The sequence below is a fragment of the Equus caballus genome, chromosome 14 (genome assembly GCF_041296265.1).
Source record: "Equus caballus isolate H_3958 breed thoroughbred chromosome 14, TB-T2T, whole genome shotgun sequence".
NCBI classification, from domain to species: Eukaryota; Metazoa; Chordata; class Mammalia; order Perissodactyla; family Equidae; genus Equus; species Equus caballus.
The window spans coordinates 45064920-45086299 of NC_091697.1; the positions used below are offsets into that span (position 1 = coordinate 45064920).

General features: G+C 38.4%; 1 protein-coding gene and 1 long non-coding RNA gene across 2 annotated transcripts; both read right to left on the bottom strand.

The window, feature by feature from the left end:
* Positions 1 to 561: 561 nt before the first annotated feature.
* Positions 562 to 6155, bottom strand: LOC138917558 (uncharacterized). The gene is made up of 2 exons (XR_011425740.1): positions 5717 to 6155; positions 562 to 1943 (listed from the first exon to the last, which is right to left on the bottom strand). It is a non-coding gene; the product is annotated as an uncharacterized lncRNA (long non-coding RNA).
* Positions 6156 to 6934: 779 nt separating this feature from the next.
* On the bottom strand, positions 6935 to 11724 carry SPINK9 (serine peptidase inhibitor Kazal type 9). The gene is made up of 4 exons (XM_003362869.5): positions 11574 to 11724; positions 10797 to 10828; positions 8207 to 8334; positions 6935 to 7109 (listed from the first exon to the last, which is right to left on the bottom strand). The coding sequence occupies exons 1-4, from the start codon at positions 11626 to 11628 to the stop codon at positions 7064 to 7066; spliced, it is 261 nt and encodes an 86-aa protein (XP_003362917.2). The 5' UTR covers positions 11629 to 11724; the 3' UTR covers positions 6935 to 7063.
* Between the last annotated feature and the right edge of the window lie 9656 nt (positions 11725 to 21380).

Genomic DNA, 21380 nt, shown 5'->3' on the forward strand with positions numbered 1-21380 from the left:
CGCATAAACGTCTCTGATGATTCTGGATAAATGATTCTAAATCACCTCTTTTACATATCAAAAGATGTATGAAAGAGCTTTTGATTCTGAGATAGAAAAATTTATCCCAACTTTGAAGTCATATAAAAGTAGTAATTTCCGTGTGTTGTGATATGACCACATCTCTGATCAAAACCAATTGTTTTTGGGAAAAAATCTGATTTTTGCTTCAGTTCTTAGTCTATACCAGCTGACATGAGATTCTCTTCAAGGCTTTGAATCAGAATAATAAGCAGGTTTGCTTCACTCAGCAAAGGTGAGGATACTGTGATTGCTCTTTTGGAGTAAGAATGAAGTACAGGAAAAAGGACCTTGGACTGGGAAGTTGATCACCATAATGAGGCATTGTTTGGTAAATGATGCCAGGCCATATTCAGTGCTCAATAAATATGGAATGCACAAATAAAAGATATATTTTTAAATTCTTAAAATCTTGTGTCAGTCATATACAATAAGTTGAGGCAATATTGATTTCTTCTCTATAAAGTAAGTATATTCTATTGACTCAGGTCAAGAATGGAATGGTTTTTAAAAATTATTTATTTATTTTTTATTGCAGTAACATTGGATTATAACATTATATAGCATTCAGATGTATATCATAATATATTTCAAATTCTGTGTAGATTACATCATGTTCACCACCCAAAAACTAATTACAGTCCATCACCACACACATGTGCCTAATCTCCACTTTTGAACTCTCCTCTCCCTCCTTCCCCTATGGTAAACACCAATCCAATCTCTGATGCTATGTGTTTGTTTGTCATTGTTTTTATCTTCTACTTATGAGTGAGATCATATGGTATTTGAGTTTCTCCCTCTGACTTATTTCACTCAGCATAATACCCTCAAGGTCCAACCATGTTGTCACAAATGGCCAGATTTCATCATTTCTTATGGCTGAGTAGTATTCCATTATGTATAAATACCACATCTTCTTTATCCATTCATCCCTTCATGGGCACCTAGGTTGCTTCCAAGTCTTAGCTATTGTGAATAATGCTGCGATGCACATAGGGGGTGCATGTATCTTTACGCATTTGTGTTTTTAAGTTCTTTGGATAAATACCCAGCAGTGGAATAGCTGGATCATATGATAGATCTATTCTTAATTTTCTGAGGATACTCCATACTGCTTTCCATAGTGGCTGCACCAGTTTGCACTCCCACCAGCAGTGTACGAGGATTCGCTTCTCTCCACATCCTCTCCAACAGTTGTTTCCTGTCTTGTTAATTATAGCCATTCTGACCAGAGTGAGGTGATATCTCACTGCAGTTTTGATGTGCATTTCCCTGATAGCTAATGATGTTGAACATCTTACGCCATGCACAAAAATTAACTCAAAATGGATTAAAGACTTGAATGTAAGACCTGAAACCATGAAACTTCTAGAAGAAAACATAGGCAGTAAGCTCTTTGACATCAGTCTTAGCAGCATATGTTCAAGTACCATGTCTGACCGGGCAAGGGAAATAAAAGAAAAAGTGAACACATGGGAGTACATCAAACTAAAAAGCTTCTGCACAGCAAAGGAAACCATCAACAAAATGAAAAGACAACCTAACAATTGGAAGAAGATATTTGCAAACCATATATCATATAAGGGATTAATATCCAAAATATACAAAGAGCTCATACATCTCAACAACAAGAAAACCAACAACCCAATTAAAAAATGGGCAAACGATCTGAGCAGAGATTTCTCCAAGAAGATATATGGATGGACTGGTTTTTTTGAAAAGAGAGTTTTTGCATCAAAGCGTATGCTAGATGATGATCACTTCTCAGAGATCTCATAGGAAGCTTTCTTTCAGAGTTAGGAAGTTGAATTAGTTGAGCTTTTGAATTAGTTGAGCTTTATGATCCACTCCAACTCTGAGATTATGTGATTCAGTGAATCCTTGATGGAGAGAGAAAAATGTATTAAAACAAAACCAAAACAAAACAGACTTGCTTATCTCTGAGATGAAGGAATCTCGGAATTTCCTGGACACAGGTTCTCAGTTGAAATTCTAAAGATGAATGAATGTTCTAGGACCAAGAGAGGCTCTTGCTCCCATGATGCTGAAAGTGGCCAAGGGCAGTAAGGTGGAGTCAAGAGAAGTGAACTGCTATTATGAGCCTAGCCCATTTGAGGCTTGCATTATATCCTAGCCAGATGTGTCATCTCTATTAAGAAGTGGCTGCTTCCCAGAACAGGACCTAAGAACAGGTTTAAAAGGTTCAATGAATCATGGGAAAGATTTCCTTGTGAAAGATGACTACACAATATGACCCAAATTAATGCTATTTTACATTTGGATGGTGCATAAACAATTCTTAGTGCTTTCACATATATTATGTTATTCGATTCACGTCAGTCTGAGTTGGGTACTACCACCATCTCCAGTTTATAGAGGAGGAAATTGGTCTTAGAGAAGTTAATAACTTGCATAAGATATCAGGACTAATAAATGTCTGAAATAAGTCTTAAAGACAGGTTCCTGGATTCAGTACCCACTTTCTGCAATAGTGCTGTTTCCATGTGAGGCTGATGCAATGATCAGCACGGCTGTCAGTACCAGCTGTCTTGGCCCTTTACTCAGAGTCCTCATCAACTGGAAGCCTGCCAGATCTGGTTGTAGAGTACATGCGAAGCAGAGGAATCCATTCACCAACCTTGATTGACAAGGCTTAAGCAGTGATCCATGCTCTACAGAGAATGGCTTTCTCAAAAGTCCCAAATTTTGTGGTGCAAGTGAAGCTAGTGAGAGAGCTAGCTGAATATCTGTTGGAAATACACCTAGTCTCTGGAAGCTGCTTATTCAAATTTCCTAAAGGGAAGATCACTGGCATCCTTAAGCACAGGAATGAGGGTCTACGTGGATATCTTAAGAAACCACTGATGCTGAAGCTGGGCTGTTCCTGATGCTTTGGCCATGAATGCTTGGTCTCCAAACAGGGCTAACCCTCAAAAGCCAAGTACAGTTTGACGTATCAGAAGCTAGAGACTTCCATCGTGTTCAGTGTAAAGGGACATACTTAGCTAGTGATATCATCAACTGCAATGCCGTTGTCCAAAGAAAGGGAAGCATTTGCACTTCTCTCTATGCTAAGTCTTAGGAAGTAACTTACTTATCTTGAATCAAGATTTCAACAAAACATTCTTCACTCATGCTGTCTGCTAAATACTACAAGGACTCTTGACTCTGTAAAATGACAATTTCAGAGAGGCATTCAATGGCTCTATGACAAGACCACTGGCAGCTCCTGTTGCTTCTTGAATTCATGAGCTAGAAGGCCTTCTCTATAACACCAGTGGACATTGGGTATGGCCTGGGAAGGCTGTGTGACAGAGAACTTGCATTATCTCCCTGTAAATGAATAAAGGCAGCCAGCATCTGTTCAGATGAGCTGCTGTTGGGATAGGGTTTATGATGTTGCCTCGGGAATGCAGTGCAGCAGTGTTTAAGAGCTTGAGAGCTAGAGGGAAACAGAGCTCTTGTCAATCATAACTCACCACTTCCTATTCATGTTGGACAGCATATCTGTCTTTATTAAACCTTATTTTGCTTAAGCGAGGAAAAAGTAGAGTCATTCATTAACTTATTACTCTTTTTTTTTTTTGAGATCCTATCATGTTCCAGGATTAAATTAGGTGCTAAGTTTACCATGGTAAATATTATAAACACCTTCACTTATATATATATAAATTTATCATTAGGATTGTTTTGTGAATTAAATGAGATCATGATGTAAAACATTTAGCATAGGACCTGCTCCAAGGTTTTCTTCAACTATTATTAGTAAACTCAGGAGTCACACAAGAACTACCTTGAAAATACCAAAAGGGTTCTTAATTAGACTTTTTCTTTGTGGCTCCCAGGGCTATAGTTAGGGCAAATGGGGGGAGTAAATAATATGGGGTAAAGCTAAGCTTAATAAAAATAAGAAATTTTGATAGTAAGAGTTCCTCATGAATAACGGCCTCAGGAAGGAGTGAGCGCCTTCGCACTCACGGGGCCAAGAAGAAGGTGCATACATACATAGAATGTTTAAAGAGCAACAACCATCACCCAAATGCACAGATATCTATGCATATTTAAGAAACAGCACAAGCTGTATCTTTGAAGCCTCTTTTATGCCCCTTTCCTAACTCCCATTCATTACTGCTACTCTGGCTGCCAGCTCCCACCTAATTCTACCCATCTCCCTCTGTTCGAGCAAAGACGCCTATGCAACCACAGACCCTAGAAACACTTCTCCATCTGTGGAGGAATTGAGTTGCTTCTCCTATTCTCTGCCCTTTGCTAAATAATACTTGTCCCTTTTGTTATTTCGAGGCAATGCAGAATTTAGTTTGGGACTCAATGCCATTAGGATGTTGAATACACGGCTTTCAGTACATCCAACCTAAGTTTGTTTTGATGATCTTTTTTCCTGATAGTTTAAAAAATACATATATATGTCAGGCACTGCATACTATATGTCAAGCAGTGGAGAAACAAATAAGGAAATATCCGTTTAGACGCAAAGATGAACAGGAACCAATCCCCAGCTCTCAGGGAGCTCAAAACGGGAAGACATATTTTTTCTTTTCTTTTTTTAATCAAAAATGAAGATAACTTTAAAAAAGTCTTTCCAAAGTCCCTGACGGGAGCTTGTATATTTTCCTTTCATTGCACTCAGCTACTTTGCTAACTTCTGTGGCTGTAATAGCGATGATCTGATCTGACAGGAGTTTCACAGTGCTGTCTCTCAGGACGGGCTAAGGCAGGGCTCAGGCAGCGATGATGGGGGTGGTTAGAGAGAGGGCTGTGAGGGCCTAAAACCTAAAATAGAACCACCCCTTGTGCTTAGAGGACAAATTTAAGACAACTACAGATGTTTGTTGTTACTATTTTTTAAATCATTCATTCATTGTTTGCTAACTATGTGCCAGGCTCAATATTATGTACTGTATGCACACTGGTTCATGCCAGTCTGTAAGGAATTGCTGTTGCCCCATTTCGAAATGCAGGAACTGAAACTCAGAAAGGTTAAACCACTAACTCAAGGTTATTAAGAGGTGGCAAATCTAGGTTTGACCTCAGGGCTCTCTGTCTCCAAAGCTCCTCATTATTATTCTTTTTTCATTTTTCTGCATTAAAATAAATTGAGATATAATTGACGTATAACATTATATTAGTTTCATATGTACAACATAATGATTCCATATTTGTATATATTGCAAATGATCCCCATCTTAACCATTCTATCCTACAGGCTTCACAAATAATTTCAGTCTGACAGGGAGGACACTGTCAATATGTAAGGGGTGTGGCAGCAAACAGATGGTGGTTCAGGCAATCTGTGGGCCTCGTAGATAAACAAGAAATACCTGAAGCCTAGACAGGCTGCCAAAACAGAGCTCTAGGTGACCAGGGAGATGACTGCCACAACAGAAGTCGGCCCATATTTTTGGATGACTGCCACTGGGCTCCATTTCTAGAAAAAGTAAAGTGGAGAGGAGGAAAGAAGCAGGGAGCACAACCTAGAAGCGTCAAGAACCAGAGCTTCGGGCTGCTAAGCTGGTTACAGAGGTTGAGACCTAAGGCTGGGAAAGCAGGGGTGGTTGGAATTGGGGTCTTGTGCAGACTTAATGAGATCCAGGAACTGGGCACACGGAGAATGAAACCCAGGAGGCTCACTTACTGTCTGATGATGACTCACGCGGGTCTTGGCTGGGAACGTCCTTAGTTGTTTCAACCTGGGAGCCTGTTTTTGAGTGTTAAATGTCTCATGTACCAGGAAATAAGCAACTAGGAGTCTGGCAACTGGGAATGATCGGATAGTTTCCCGAACTGTCCAGAAGCATCATTCAGAACTCTAGTAGTTATTTTCCAATGTTTCAGCTGGCTCTCTTAAAAAGCTTAATTTTACATTGACTCAGAGTTCCTTTTCTTAGGAAATTCTGAAAAGTTTTCAGGATGTGTCCATGTGGGTGTTTTGTTAAGTCGTGCATTTATAGATCTGCTTGCATCTCCTTGATCCGTACTCTTATTCTTAATTAAAATTCCAGAGTCAATGCTTCAGCTTGACTTTGTTCTCGGAGAGAGACATGAGTTACCTGTTCCAGAAGGACCGGTTTATTGGATGTGGTAGTGCCTCCTTTGCTTAAATATGAGGAGGAGCTAGTTGAAAATGAAACAGTGAGATTTCTTATAATTTGAGTAGGCTTCAAGTCTAGCAACAGGGTTTAGCAATGATTTAATGTTTTTATTTTATTTGTGCATCTTTAAATTTTATGGAAATTTTCTTTTCATGTTACAAATGACAAAGATTTGCAAGGTGGTGTTGCCAGAGATGACTGTAGTGGACAGGAATGTAATGAGAAGTTTTAGACTGTGGGTGTGCAAGGTAACTGCCGTCCAGGTCACTCCCCCACAATCTCTAGAAAAGCATTCATTGCTCTCTATTATTTGTGTGTCTGTGGACTCTTTTTATGGGAATTTGAAGAAACAGTTCAGAGTTTGGGTTGGTACAGAATGCTATTCATTCTAACGCCTGAGCTGGATCAGGAGTTGACATCTGACTTCAGGGTTATCTGGGATAAGACACCATAGTTTCCCTGCTTACTTGCTGATAGAAGTCAAATTTAATTCATTTTAATTTAGTTAATTTATAAAGCATTAAGTGAACACTCTCTTTATCTGTTAGCTTTTCAGAACTAAGTATTGCAAAGGGGTGTTTTCCTAACCTGAGAAAGAAGCAGGCCTGTATTTCAGGGTGTTTGACTTCTGGTTCCCACTACTGGTCTTAACTGGCCCCTTTTCTCCCAGGATGTGGCCTTAAGATGTTCTATCAGACATCAGCTCAAAGTGAGACAAATCTAGAAGATTCACTTTCTAAACAAAAATAGTCAGACAAATGTTTGTTTCACTTAGGTCTGCTTTATTCTACGAAGAAGTCAAGACATGATGGTGACAAGATTAGGCAATGTGGCATAGATTATAGGGGAGAAGAAATGTATCTCTTGTGAATTGGAGTCATAAGATAAATTCAACACCTTCCAAGGTGTACAAATTTAAGTTTGTGGTCAGTTTTCCTGCAGAAAGAAAATAGCAACAAATGAGAATTGCTGAGGCCATAGGCATTTCATTAGCATTCAAACTCCACCAACGAATCCCCAAAAATGGATCCAAGTTTCTCTACTGATTGACATTGTTATAAGGAGTGACTGTAATTTAGGAATATTTTAGCAACTGGTGCTGATTACATAAGGGTGATGCTCAAAATACATCACAGTTTATATCTCTGAAAACATATTTTAATGGATTTTTTTAATTTAAAGGAGACACGCATTTAGAAGCCTCTTTTCAGAAAAGATTGTAATTTTTCTCTTATTAAAAAAAGAACTGGGACAATATACCATATGTATTAGATGCTTGTTTTCATCATGTATGTTTTGAAAATACTTAAAAGGAACTATATGTTTCTATACATTCTAGTACTTCATTCATCATTTAATATTTTTTGAACTGATGCTAATTAAACTTGCTGATGATTACTTTGTAACCTTTAAACTACTTTTGGCTATTTGATTTTCTAACTTCAATTTTTGTTATAGCTCCAACATCTATTTTGTTGAGAAATAATATTCTGAAGGAGAACAAGTTCTTTAGGTTTTTCAGATATTGTCCCCTTTTATACCAATCGTTAGGGAGCTCTAAGATATCCAGCCTACTTGTTGAAGCTGAACAGTGAACACAGCTCATTCTCACAGATGTGAATGGGCATGCCTATGAAGAGGGATGTTCCTTGTCCCTAGAAATAATCAAGCATAGACTGTGAAGTGACTTGGTGACTTTTTTTGTGGAAGAAGTTTAAGATTAGATTACTAGGTGGAACCTTAAGACAATAGATTAGTAGGTGGAAGTTACACTCGATGACTGTTAACTTTCCTTCCAAATTAGAGATTCTAGGATTGTCTGATTCACTATTACTGCCAGAATGTGTGGGGTTACAATGACACCAGGGACTCCCAAATCTTATCAATTGTGAGAATTCTGCTCATTAGAATCAACGTGAGACTGTCCTCACACTGCTTATGCCCTAAACTACCTCTTCTAATTGAGGTACATTTGTCTTAACACATAATTGTTATATCTTAAACATAGAAAAGAAAAATATTTCAACACTTACACAACTTCAGAACAAAAGAAGCAATCATTTCCATAAGTTTTTCCATCAGATCCACAAATTGGTGCGTATATTTCATAACACATTCTCTCTTCTCCTGGTGGTAACTTTTTATACTTACTGCAATCAACCTGAAGATACAGATTAAAAACCTTCAATTCCTTCTGTCAAATCTTTATTCTCAGGATTTAGGATTTTCCAAGGTACTTCAGAGGGCTTTCAATGCATATATTTCTTATTCCAGTTGTCTCAAACCCTTTTGAGATCTATCAATTATAAAGATCTTTTGTTATGTCAGATATAAAATCATGAGCCAGCCCTGGTGGTCTATTGGTTAAGATTCGGTCTCTCACCGCCATGGCCTGGGGTTCATTTCCCAGTCAGGGAACCAACCCCCCCATCTGTTGGTTGTCACACTGTGGCAGCTGCATGTTGCTGTGATGTTGATAACTATCCCACCAGTATTTCAAATACCAGCTGGGTCGCCACGGTGAACAGGTTTCCGTAGAGCTTCCAGACTAAGACAGGTTAGGAAGAAGGACCTAGCCACCCACTTCTGAAAAAACTGCTATGAAAACCCTATGAATAGCAGCAGAGCACTGTGTGATACAACACTGGAAGATGAGATGATGATGCAAAAAGTCTGGGTAAGATTCCACTTGGCTGTACACAGGGTTGCTAGGAGTTAGAATCAACTCAATGACACCAACAACAAATAAAATCATGAGTGATAAACTTCCTTATGGTACCTGGTAACCCAATCATAATTTATTTAAAAATAGACTCTTTCCCACTCCTGGTTGATGCATCCATTGTCAACACACATGATATATTTACAAGTGCAACCATTCCCATTAGAGCACACAGAAGTGTCATTAGTTTTCTACATGTCTTGCTATTTCTCTCCTTGATTTAAAAAGTTCTATCTGAATGTAAGTGTGAGATGTATTACAGGGATAACTGCTATAGTTTTAAGAAGTAATACATCATTGGCAACTTTTACCTTTAATTATCAGTAACAAATTACTTGTTATACACTTCACCGATGTGTAGACTGACAAATGCATGTTAACATTATAGTTGAGAACCGCTGTTGTAAATTCCTGGAGCAAAACAAGCAAGGTGATGAGCTGTTTGTGGGAGCAAGTAGACATTACTAAGAAAGAATTTTCTGGGTTTTCATCTAGGAGCAAATTGAAGAGTGTAGACAGTAAAGTCAAACACACTGGAATTCAAATCCTGACTGTATGACCCTGAGACAATTATTTTACCTCTCTAAGCCTTAGTTTCTTTATTTGCAAAATGAAGGTGATAATGACTACATTGTAAGGTTAAAGTGAAAAATATGTAACTGAGAAGCTATCTGCAAAATGCTTAGCACTATATGGCATGGAAAATACCCAATAAATAATAGCTATTATTTTTATCCTTTGGCTTTACTCCTAGGCTTACACAAACTTTGGCTCTATGCAGAGGGCTATACATTTCCAGCTCTTTCTGTCCCAGAGTTCCAGACATGATATTTTACTATTTGTTGAATATCTCCACTTGGGTAGCCTGAAATGTGCTCAAACTTAGAGTTGAATTCATCTTCCCATTCAGATGTTTCACTAATTAATTTATTCACTCCTTCAGTTACTATACTCCACGCATCTTCTAAGTTTTAGGGCTGAACTGAGTTCTGGCAATGCAAAGATTAGTAAGCATGATGTAACATCAGAAGGACCTTGGAGACTATGGAGCAGAATGGACATTGCCGTGCCCCATATGGTTTACTTCCTCTCCTTGCCTGCTCAAACCCCAGTGCCAGGAATAATGTAATACTTACAGTGTGACCAGGAAACTAGCAAGGATTAATATTCATTAACCCTTGTCATTCTCACACAGCTACTCAATCATGAAGGATGGCTTGAATTCAGGCCTCTCTGACTTCAAAATTTATATTCTTAATTCTATTATTTTCCTTAATGGGTAAAACAAAAGACTCCAAGAGTCACCTCTGCCTTGGCCCAGGGTCACACAACTAAAAAGCAGTAGAGCTTGGACTAGAACCCAAATTGGCTGACTGCTGGTTTAAAATTTTTACTATCACACCTAGATATTCTCAACAATAGTCATTACTTAATGTGAGTTATGAAGGAAAGGTTAAAGTCAAATCTTCATTTTCTAAGATAGAGAACAAAGATGTGTGTGACCCACTTAAAAATTGTGAGAATCATGATTTGTTCTTTTTGAGCTTTCCAGTGTGCCAGGTACTGTGCTGAACTCTTTTCAAACATTATGGCTTTAAGTCTCACAATAACCTCATGAGATGAGTACTGTTGCCCAGGCCACACGATCAAGGACCTGGACTTGAAGCCCAGGAATTTATTGCTCTCATGGGATGCTGGGTGGCTAACCACTTTGTTCTTCCACCTCCATTTTAGAAAGGTCTGTCTATAGCGTTTGAAATAAAACCTGTTTTGATATTTAAAAAGTAGCTCTTCTAAGAAGTAGAAATTTAATGAATATATAGTATTAAATATTTCCTTACTGATACTGGCTTTAAAATTACATAAAAGTACGACATTCATATCAAGATGGATGTACTGACCTGTTGACCTCTGGGTTTGGCACATTCTGCATCTGTAAGAAAAAGAAAGATAAGAGAAAATTAAATTAAACTCTGGAAGAACCTAATCTTATTAGAAAAATAAATCTTTGATTTGTGTTTCAGCTCTCAGCCCATCGTAAAAATATGACTCTCTTCAGAGCTGTGCATCAGCATAGCAAAGTTTGAACTTTGATACAGAGTTTTTTTTTCTTTTTTGGAGCAGGATTAGCGTATAGCCAAAAGGATGGAAAATCTGCTATAATAATGAGGAGTTTGTCTTATTCTTTCTTACCTCATAATCAGAGCTTAGGAAATATTGAAAAAAAACAAGTGAGTTTTATATTTAGGAAGTGTCTGCCATTATGCAGCAGGCATAAATGGTAGAGGTTGCATCAGTGGTTGAAAATTCTAGGGAGGTGGATTTCAACTCAATAATGGAAGAAGAATAATAGTTCATGCTGCTAAACAATGGATTGGACTGTTTTATGAAGAAATGAGGTCCCTATAAATGGTGATATCAAGTCGAAGCGGAGCCTGGATAAACATTTTGCAAAGAAGTTACACAAAGTGTTTACATGGATAAGAACTTGGCTTCAGCTGACCATTTAGGTCCACTCAGCCCCTGAGATGATATGATTTAGTGATTTATTGGTGGAGACAAAAAAAATTTCAAAAAGCTTCCCTTGTTATCTATGTGATGAGTGTATCCCACTATTCTGTGGGCAGAAGATGACATGAGCTATTGTCGTAGGGCAGTGTTATGAGGGAGATACTCACTGAAGATGGTTGTAAGTGCCAAAGCCAAGAGCAGGACAAAGGCTGTTCCTCTCATGTTGCTGAAGTGGCTAAGGGCAGTTAGATGGAGGCAGAAGAAGTGACTTTCTTGTGTCTGCCTACCCAGCCTCCTTGGGTCCTGCTTTATATATTGTCCAGAATTCCTGCCTGAATTGTGAAATAGCTATTTCCGGAAACAGAATCCTGGGAAGAAGTCAGAAACATCTGCTAGGTATGCAAATTCTTTTATTGTGAAAGACACATGCTTACACATGACCTTTTAATAATAAGAACCAATAAAGCTGGCCTTATTTCCCTCCCTTTCCATACTTAAAAGTTTGATTGCTTTCACGCGTGTTATACAATTTGCTCTTCATAACAAATCTCTCAGATAGTTATTACCGTTTTCTTTGTTCTACAGATGAGGATGTGATGTCCAACAGGTTAAGTAATTTCATTGGGTTCACTACATATTCTTTGTTGTACCGCGTTTCCCAGGAACAGTCATCAGCATGGCAGCTTTATACGTTTTCTCATTTTCCCAGGTTCCCCTCTTTCCTTTTCTCTTAGCCAGCACCATATGGGAAATGGTGCCAGTTAAGACACAAGACTGAGCACAGAGAAAAGGTATCAACACCCGAGTCTTGATTCAGCAGAAACAAGCAATGATTCGTGTTCTTTAGCAGGGAGATAATTTTCCCAAGAATTGCAAATTTGGGGAGATGCTAAAATGGGTGGAGCTGGTGGGCACTCCCACAACATTTACCTGCCAGATCTCTGGTGGAAGCTTCTTTATCAAGGGCCCGTGGGAGAAGGGTCTCCTCAAGCTAAGAATAAAGTGCTATGTGAACATCTTAACTAAGAATGAATCTAGTGGCTGCAGTGGCTGGACTGTCCCTGAAGCTTTGGCTGTGATTTTCTAGTTCCCAAATGCAGGGTGGTGGTTCAAGAATGAGATGCTAACTTTGCCCTGGGCCATAGTTATATACATGGCAAGTGACATCTTCCACTAATACACTAACTTTCAGTAGACAAGCCGCCAATCATTTGGCTATGGTATAAATAAGTTTATTTGTGCTTTCACGAAACCATGCTTCATTTGAAATCTTTAATAAAGTCTACAACACTTATTTTGGAATGTGCTCATTTTCAAATAGAGTGACTCTATGAGAAGACCTTGCAAGCAGGTCTTGCAGTTTTGGTAGGTAGAATTGCAAGACACTGTCTATACCACTAATGATGTAGTTCCAAAGGTGAGAGACTAAAATTCACATTTGTTTCCCTTCAAAAGGATAAAGACAGGTGGAAACTTGTGCTGGGATGGTTTGGGGTAGGCATCATAATATTACTGAGGCCTGAAACTCTAAGTCTTATAGACATAAATTCCTTGTCAGCTCCACCATTCCATACATGACCTTGTGCAAATTATTTAACTGCTTATAAACTTTAGTTTCTTTACCTTCATTTGGTCATTCAGTAAATATTTGTGAGCATTTACTCTGTCTTAGAGACTATATTACAACTTGTGTATACCATGATTAATGAGAAACTTTGCCTTTGTCCTCCTTGTAGCGTGACAAAGACTCCTTGACCAAACTTTGGTTAGGCTCGTCTGAGTCCTTTTCTCCACTAGCTCTTAGCCTTGTCCCTTGCCTCCCCCCTACCTCACGTCATTGGCCCGTCCAGCCCTGGTTTAGCATAGAATCCTGCTAAGTCATTCCCCTACCACTGACAATCGATCACCCTTGATATCTGGACAAGTTCTTCATCCCCCACCTCTAATGTATAAGTCCTCAGTTTGCCTTTAGGCCAGTTTAGTGAGAATCCTCCTACCCTTGATATTTCCTGTTAGCAAATTTCCATCTACTGACTTGCTTAGTCTGCTCCTTGGCTGTAAATCCCCACTTGTTGTCTTTGGAGTTGAGCCCAATCTCTTTCCTCTGTTGCAATATGGGTACTTGAGACTAAGCCTTGAATAAAGTCTTCCTTACCATTTTAACAAGTGTCAAGTTTCTTTAACAAGCTTACAGAATAAAGTTAATAATAGCACCATCATCATGCACTTGTTGTAAGTTTTAAATGAGATCGTATATGTAAAGCACCTATTCAGGGTCCGGCACATAGTAAGCTCTCAACAAAAGTTAGTACTTGATGACAGTGACCATAATATTGAAGATGATGATGGTGACAGTGATCTGGAGAAAAAAACATTCAGAAAGCTCTCAGGAACTCTCTTAAAATAAGCAAATGATATATCTTAGTGGGCTTACTGGAAATAACAGATCTTGGCATGATAGAAAAAGGAACTTTGTGATGAGCAGAGACGTTTGATAATGACTAGAGGTAATGAAAATTGTACCTTTTAAGTGTCCCACTGGAGGCCAGGTGACTACCTGTCTGGAACCCTACAGAAGTGATTCCTTTACTGAATGTGAGAATAGTATCATCTGTATTTTTTTTCAACAGATACTCACAAGTAAGCTCTCATAACTAAATTCCAATATTATAAACAAATTAAGCTTTTAATATAGAAGATACCCTCAACATAAAGAATTTGTCTTATTACCCACCTGGTTATCCAGGCCAGAAACTTAGAAATCTGGCCACACTATGTGTAAGTATATGCCATTTAATACCTTTATTTCTCTCATTAAACGTTTCCAATTAATTACCAAGTCTTTGCTAATTATACATCCCAAAATATCAAATTCACTTTATTACTTCTATGACTTTTGCCACAGATTTACACAAGACTTCAAAAGCTCTAATCTGGAGGTTTTTGCAGTAGTCCAGGTGCAAGATCACAGGGGCTTGAACTAGGGTGGGAGATTTGGAAATAGTGAAAGTGATTCGATTTGGAAGATATTTTTACTGTGGAGCCAAAAGGGTCTGCTAATGGATTAGATGTGGATTTATTAGAGAAAGAGAAGAAGCATAGAGTCCTCTGAAACTTTTGGCTAGAGCAGCTGCTGAATGGTGGTGCCCTTCCTGAGATGGGGGATGCTGTTGGAGGAGCAAGTCAGGAAGCTGGGATTAAGAGTGTGGTTTCAGATATAAATATGGTAAGCGTTCAATATGTATTTTATCAAATGGAGAAATTGTGCTCAGTAACTAATTCTTATGCATTTTTTCAAAATCTGTGCCTTTGTACTTGCTTTTCCCTTTACCTGGAATTACCTGTACCCCACCTAACCCACGCTTGCTCAAATGAATTACAATTCACAAGGAAGCTTCCTCAACATCCCAGGCAGAATTAGACCTACCTTCCTCTACGGCACCATAGCAATTTAGTAATGTTTATGAAATACTCACCATGAATCAAGCGTTATACTAATCACTAGGTATACAAAGATGTATAATTTCTGCTCTCAAAAAGCTGACAGTGTAACAGGGGATGGGGGAACACACCCACAAATTATTCAGGATAATGTGATAAATAGTGGTATATACAAAATGCCTTGGAACTGTAGATAAGAGAATGGTGGGCAGTTAGCAAAGGCACTAGTATTTATTGAGTGTATATTCGTCATGTGTAAGGTACTTCGTATTATTTCATTAAATCATCACAGCAGCCCTATGAGCCAAGCCTACGGGTTTAGATACCCACCCAAAGTTATACACCTTACATGTGACAGAACTAGTTTATAAATTTACTCTTGACTCGTAAGCCATTTCTCTGCAAACCAAATTTAGAGAAGGCTTCACAGGAGAGAGAAACTTGAGCTGAAGCCAGAAGGACGAGGGCCATTCCCAGAGCAGGAAACTGTATGTACCATAAGCATAGAGGGCTGGGGGAGTTAGAGGCAGTGTCCTTCACAGATAATGGAGGGAAAGGAGGCTGGGCAGGTAACACCATGCTTGGGAGTCTGGATTTTGTCCAGTAAGCAATAAGTAACAAATGAAGGATTTTGAACAGAGAAGTAATAGGATGAGGAGTAATCTTCTGGATTCTTCTACAGGAAGATTACTCCAATATAGTACCTAGTCTAGACTTATTCCGTGGCATTTATCAGAGTGTATAATTATTTTCTAATTGATGTTTATCTCTCCCTCTAGATTTTGAACTTTAATTTAGCTGAACTCCATTCCATTCCCTGTATTTGTATGTGTGTGCGTGTGTGTGTGTATGCGTAGTACTGAATTTAATTTAGCCTTATTTAGTTTAGTATCTTTAGCGCCTGGCATAGGGTCTGGCAAATAGGAGCATTACACAGTAGTAGCTGACTGAACAAAAGAAAGAAAGATGTAAGTAGAGAGAGAGAACTGACTAGAACTTAAGATCTTCTAACTCCAAACCTTACACTATCATTTCTATGCCTAGTTTTCATTAGTTTTAATAAAACATTTAAAAAGCTCTGTGTAAGTAATGACCAGTTGAACCACTTTTGTGAAAAAAAATCACAATATTGCTACTTTTAAAGGAATACACTGATCCACTGGTTACTTTGACATCATGAAGATATAGCCAACATAACCCAGCAACCAGCATTGCAATATTTTTGATGTCAAAGAGAGCCTTAGATATTTAATGTATCACATACATTTCATTTTTTTCTCATTTCTTTAATTCTTTTACTTCAAAACCATAAATAAAGACAAATTCAGTTTCCTGAATTTTCAGTGTGAGTACAGAACCTAAAGGATGTCTTAGGCATATAGGGCCAACCCCAAGCACAAATGAGAAATCATGTTAGGATTGTTGGTTTGCAAACAATAAGAAAATCTGAATGACCAGGGCAAAGTTCAGACAAACACCAGGGCAGCCTGGGAGCCTTAGAAAGGTCATCACAGACAGAACCTCTGGGCAATGCCAGGTGAACAACTCAGCACCAGAGAGAGGTGGGCGGGGCATTGTGATTGACAGTCGCACCACATGAAAATAAGAATTAGGATAAAAACCAAAAATAGACAACACTTACTAAGAACCTTTTAAAGCCCAACCACCTGTTCAAGAAATGTGTATTATCTCATTCAGTCTTTCAACAAGCCTGTGAGAGTGGTGCTGTCTTTTATCTCCATTTTACAGATGAAGTTAAGTAACTTGTCCATATCCCTATTTTTAAACTTTCCTTTCTTAATAGCAAAATACTTTATTTAGTAACAATAGCAATAACAATAATAATATTTACTGAGCTCTAATTACGTGTGAGGTGCTGTTGGAATTGTTGTATGCATATTAACTTATTTCAATTTTAAAACAATTATGCGAGACGAGTACTATTGCTACCAAGACTTTACAATTGAAGGAAATGAAGCACAGAGAGAATAGATAAGTTGCCCAAGTCACAAGAGGGAGTAGTAGAACTGAAAAATGTTATATAGAAGCATAATACATCACACAAATATCAGAGATGCTCTGTTATTTGAGGCGGGAATATGGGAGCTTGGTGTCCTAGCCCCCGTCTTCCCATGATGGCCCCTGAGTCACACTCCTGGAGTTCCCAGGGCCCCACATGATAATTTAGGATCCTTGGACTAGATGAAAAGCTCTCAAATTCCAGCATTAGGCTGTGATAAAGTCTTTATGAGGCAAAGTTAGAGAAATGCTTGATGTCAGCAACTACTTTTCTTTAGGAAGCTTAAGATCCCTCTTTAAATTTTTTAAAAATAATTTGACTATTTTGCAAGTTACTCAAGTGAGGGAAACCACTGGTATAGACGATCTCCAACATCTTATCTCTGACCTTCAGTTTCTATCATTCTCTGACTTTGAGAGAAAGTGACCTTGACTTCTTGCCTGCCTTTCCAGAGATTATCTCAGATGGAAAGTGGAAATATCCACGTAATGTGAGGTATTTAGCAGCCTTTTTGTCAGTCTCAGTTTTCCCTCTATACTAAGTCCAACTATTTAATTTAGTACAACTTTAGAATAGTCATGGCATTTTTTGAGGAAAGACTCCAACAGAACTTTGTACATCAGAGAAGACAGGGAATGCCTGTTTAATATTGATAACTTGTTCTTGAGAAATCTTCCCCAAAGCCAGGTGAAATTGATCCCCTATTATTTACTACTACTCATTCATCACCCTTTCCAATTATAGTCTTCGAAATGTTTCCCCTCATCTGTCATGGAAGCTCATCTAGTACAGGTTCTAGAAGAACCTGTAGGTATTACTATTTCCATTTTACATAGGGGAAATGTGGATCAGAGAAGTTACGTAATTTTCCCAAGGTTTCTGATTAAATGACTTAGTTTGTCTTGTAATGCAGACTAGTTTGTCTCAAAAACCCTAGCCGTGAACTCTTATACAATCCTGCCTCCCCTGAGAGGTGTAAGTTAGCTGGCAGGACCAGCTCTTTTAAGGGCATGGCTATCTAAAGATACCAGACCAGATAAACAGCAGTCATCTAAGACCCATCATGAAGTAATAGGTACCCTCGCTGGACTCCAGAAGGAGAAACAGGGGTTCAGTGAGCCAAGTACTCCTTGAGGGAGTTGCCTGGATCAGAGCCTCAGACACTTGGCTCTGGTTATAAAAGTATGAATGCAAAGAGGAGAAGAGAAGAAAGAGAGGATGATCTAGAAGGAGCAAGTTAACACAGAGTTCCAGGGCCATAACAGGGGATGCTCAAGGTCAGGGAATAAGGCAGTTGTCTGAAGTAAAGACCAAGAAGAGAACTGAATCTCAAGATTTTAGACACAAGATCAGAGGAGGACTAACGTGAAGGTGACTCTTGCGGGGCGTCAGAGGACTGGGCTGGGTGGGGCTGTAGTAGCTTACACCTCTTCTGCTTCTGACGCAGGCTGGCCCCAGAGTTTGGGACTTGTTCGCGTATGCACAAGAGTTAAGTATTCACTTCTGGAAAGAAATGTTGCAACATCTGGGAACCAGGAAATCCTTGAAGCAAAGTCACAGGAGCTCCTCAGAAATGTCTTTCAATACAGTGCTAGTCTTTTCCTCCTGCATAAGCAAGACCTTTTAGACAGTCCTGAGTTGTGCTGAAAGTAACCTTAAAATGTCAATATGAAACTGAGGTTTCTTTTCTTAAGGAATTCTGAAATATTTTCAGTGTATAACGGGGGTGAGTGAGGTGGGAGGAGTCTTATGGTTTATTTGAGAATTTACTTAAGAACTCAGGCCATGTAGCATATCTTTTTCCATGTTCTCTTGGTATTTACTTATGAAGTCACTTCTGTGTCTTGGCTTTGCTTTCTCGTAGGAACAGGTTTATCGGATTACTAGTTCCTGGTTTGCATAACAATTAGGAAGAACACATTTTAAAATTTAACTTTTTATTTTGAAATAATTCCTGTAATAGTAGAAAAAAGGGCTTTTCATGTACTCTTCACCTCAAGATTCCATTCAAATTTTGCCATCTGTGCCCATAATGCCTTTACACTAAAATAATCCAATCCAACAAGACCTAATATTGTTAAGATGGCAGTACTCCCTCTCCAAGCCTCACCTGCTCTTTTTGGAAAAAGTGGATCAGCTGGGGTTGACCCTGTGGCCGAGTGGTTAAGTTGTACTTCAGCAGCCCAGGGTTTTGCCGGTTCAGATCCTGGGCACAGACTTAGCATGGCTCATCAAGGCATGCTGAGACAGCGTCTCACATAGCAGAACTAGAAGGGCCTACAACTATAATATGCAACTATGTACTGGGGGGCTTTGGGGAGAAGAAGAAGAAAAAATAAAAAAGATTGGCAACAGATGTTACCTCAGGACCAATCTCAAAATTAAAAAGAATTAGGAAGGAAAAAAATGGATAAGTTGATCCTAAAATTCGTATGGAAATAAAAGTTACCCGGAATAACCAAACCAATCTTGAAAAAGAAGAAAGTTGGACGAGTGACATTTCCCAATTTTAAAATTTACTACAAAATTATAGTAATCAAGACAGTATGTAGTAGAATTTGGAATTCAAAAACAAACTCTTATATTTATGGTCGATTGATTTTTGACAAGGGTGCCAGAAAAATTCATTAGAGAAAGAATGGTCTTTTCAAAAATTGGTGCTGGGACAACTGGATGTAGACATACAAAACGGTGAGTTTGGACCCCCTACCTCATTTTGTGTAACAAACCATAACAGAAATTAACTCAAATTGGATCAAAACCTTAAATGTAGAAGCTAAAACTATAGAACTCTTAGAAGAAAATATAAATCTTTATGTAAATCTTTGTGACCTTTGAATGGGCAATGGTTTCTTAGATATGACGCTAAAAGTATAAGAAACAATAGAGAAAATAGATAAATGGGACATCACCAAAATTAAAAACTTTTACACTTAAAGGACAGCCTACAGGGGGCCAGCCTGGTGGTGCAGCAGTTAAGTTCGCACGTTCCACTTCTCGGCGGCCTGGGGTTCACCGGGTCAGATCCCGGGTGTGGACATGGCACCGCTTGGCAAAAGCCATGCTGTGGTAGGTGTCCCACATATAAAGTAGAGGAAGATGGGCACGGATGTTAGCTCAGGGCTGGTCTTCCTCAGCAAAAAGAGGAGGGTTGGCAGTAGTTAGCTCAGGGCTGATCTTCCTTAAAAAAAAAAAAAAAAAAAGGACAGCTCACAAAAAGGGAGGAAATATTTGCAAATCATTTATCTGATAAAGGCTAGTTTCCAGAATATATAAAGAGCATTTACAGCTCAGCAATAACCAGACAAATAATCCAGTTAAAAACTGAGCAAAGGACTTGGATAGACATTTTTCCAAAGAAGATATACAAATGGCCAATATGCTCATCATCATTAGTTATTAGGGACATGCAAATCAAAATGAAAATGAGATACGGTTTTACATCAATTAGGATGGCTAAAATTTAAAAAAACAGACAAGATGTTGGCAAGGATGCGGAGAAATTAAAACCCTCATATATTGCTGGTGGGAATACGTAATGGTGCAGCTTCTTTGAAAAACAGTTTGGTAGCTCCTCAAAAAGTAAAATGTAGTTACCACATAACCTAGAAATTACATTCCTAGGCATTTATCCTAGAGAATTGAAAACATATGTTCACACAAAAACTTGAACATGGATGTTCATGGCAGCTTCATTTGTAATACCCCGCAATTGGAAACAATCCAACTATCCATCAATTGATGAATGATTGAATGCAGTATAGCCATAGAATGGAATATTATTCAGCTATAAAAAGAATGAAGCACTGATACATGCTATACCATGGATTAACTTTTAAAATGTTATGATAAGTGAAAGAAGTCAGACATAAAAGATTGCATATTGTATGATTATATTTATATATAATGTCAAGAATGGCAAATCTACAGACAAGAATTAAATTAGTGGTTGCCTGGGGCTGGGAGGATGGGGGATGGGAGTGACTACTAACTGGTATGGAGTTTCTTTTTGGGGTGATGGAATGTTCTGGGATTAGATAGTGGTGATAGTTGCACAATTTTGTGAGTAGATTAGAAACCAATGAATTATACACTTTAAGAACAAGAATTTTAAACGATATGTGAACTATTTCTCAATAGCAATGATAGTAGTGATAGTGAAAGGTCCATTCAGGATCACGCATTGTCATGTCCTTCATTCTCTTTCAATGTAGAACACTTAAAAGGCCCTTCCTTGGTTTTTGAAAATTACAGACTAGTTCTTTTATAAAATGTTTTTTAATTTGAGTTTGTCTGACGTTCCTTAATGATTATATTCAGGTTGTGATTTTCGGCAGGAAAATCCAGAAGCTACCCTATGTTCCTCGCTTTGCATCCTTTCAGATAGTATACATGATGCTGATTTTCCCCATCACCAATGATGCTAACTTTGATCACTTAAGTAAGTTAGTGTCTGCAAGCTTTCTCCATTATAAAGTTATTCTTTTTCCTTTCAAAATTAATAAATATTTTG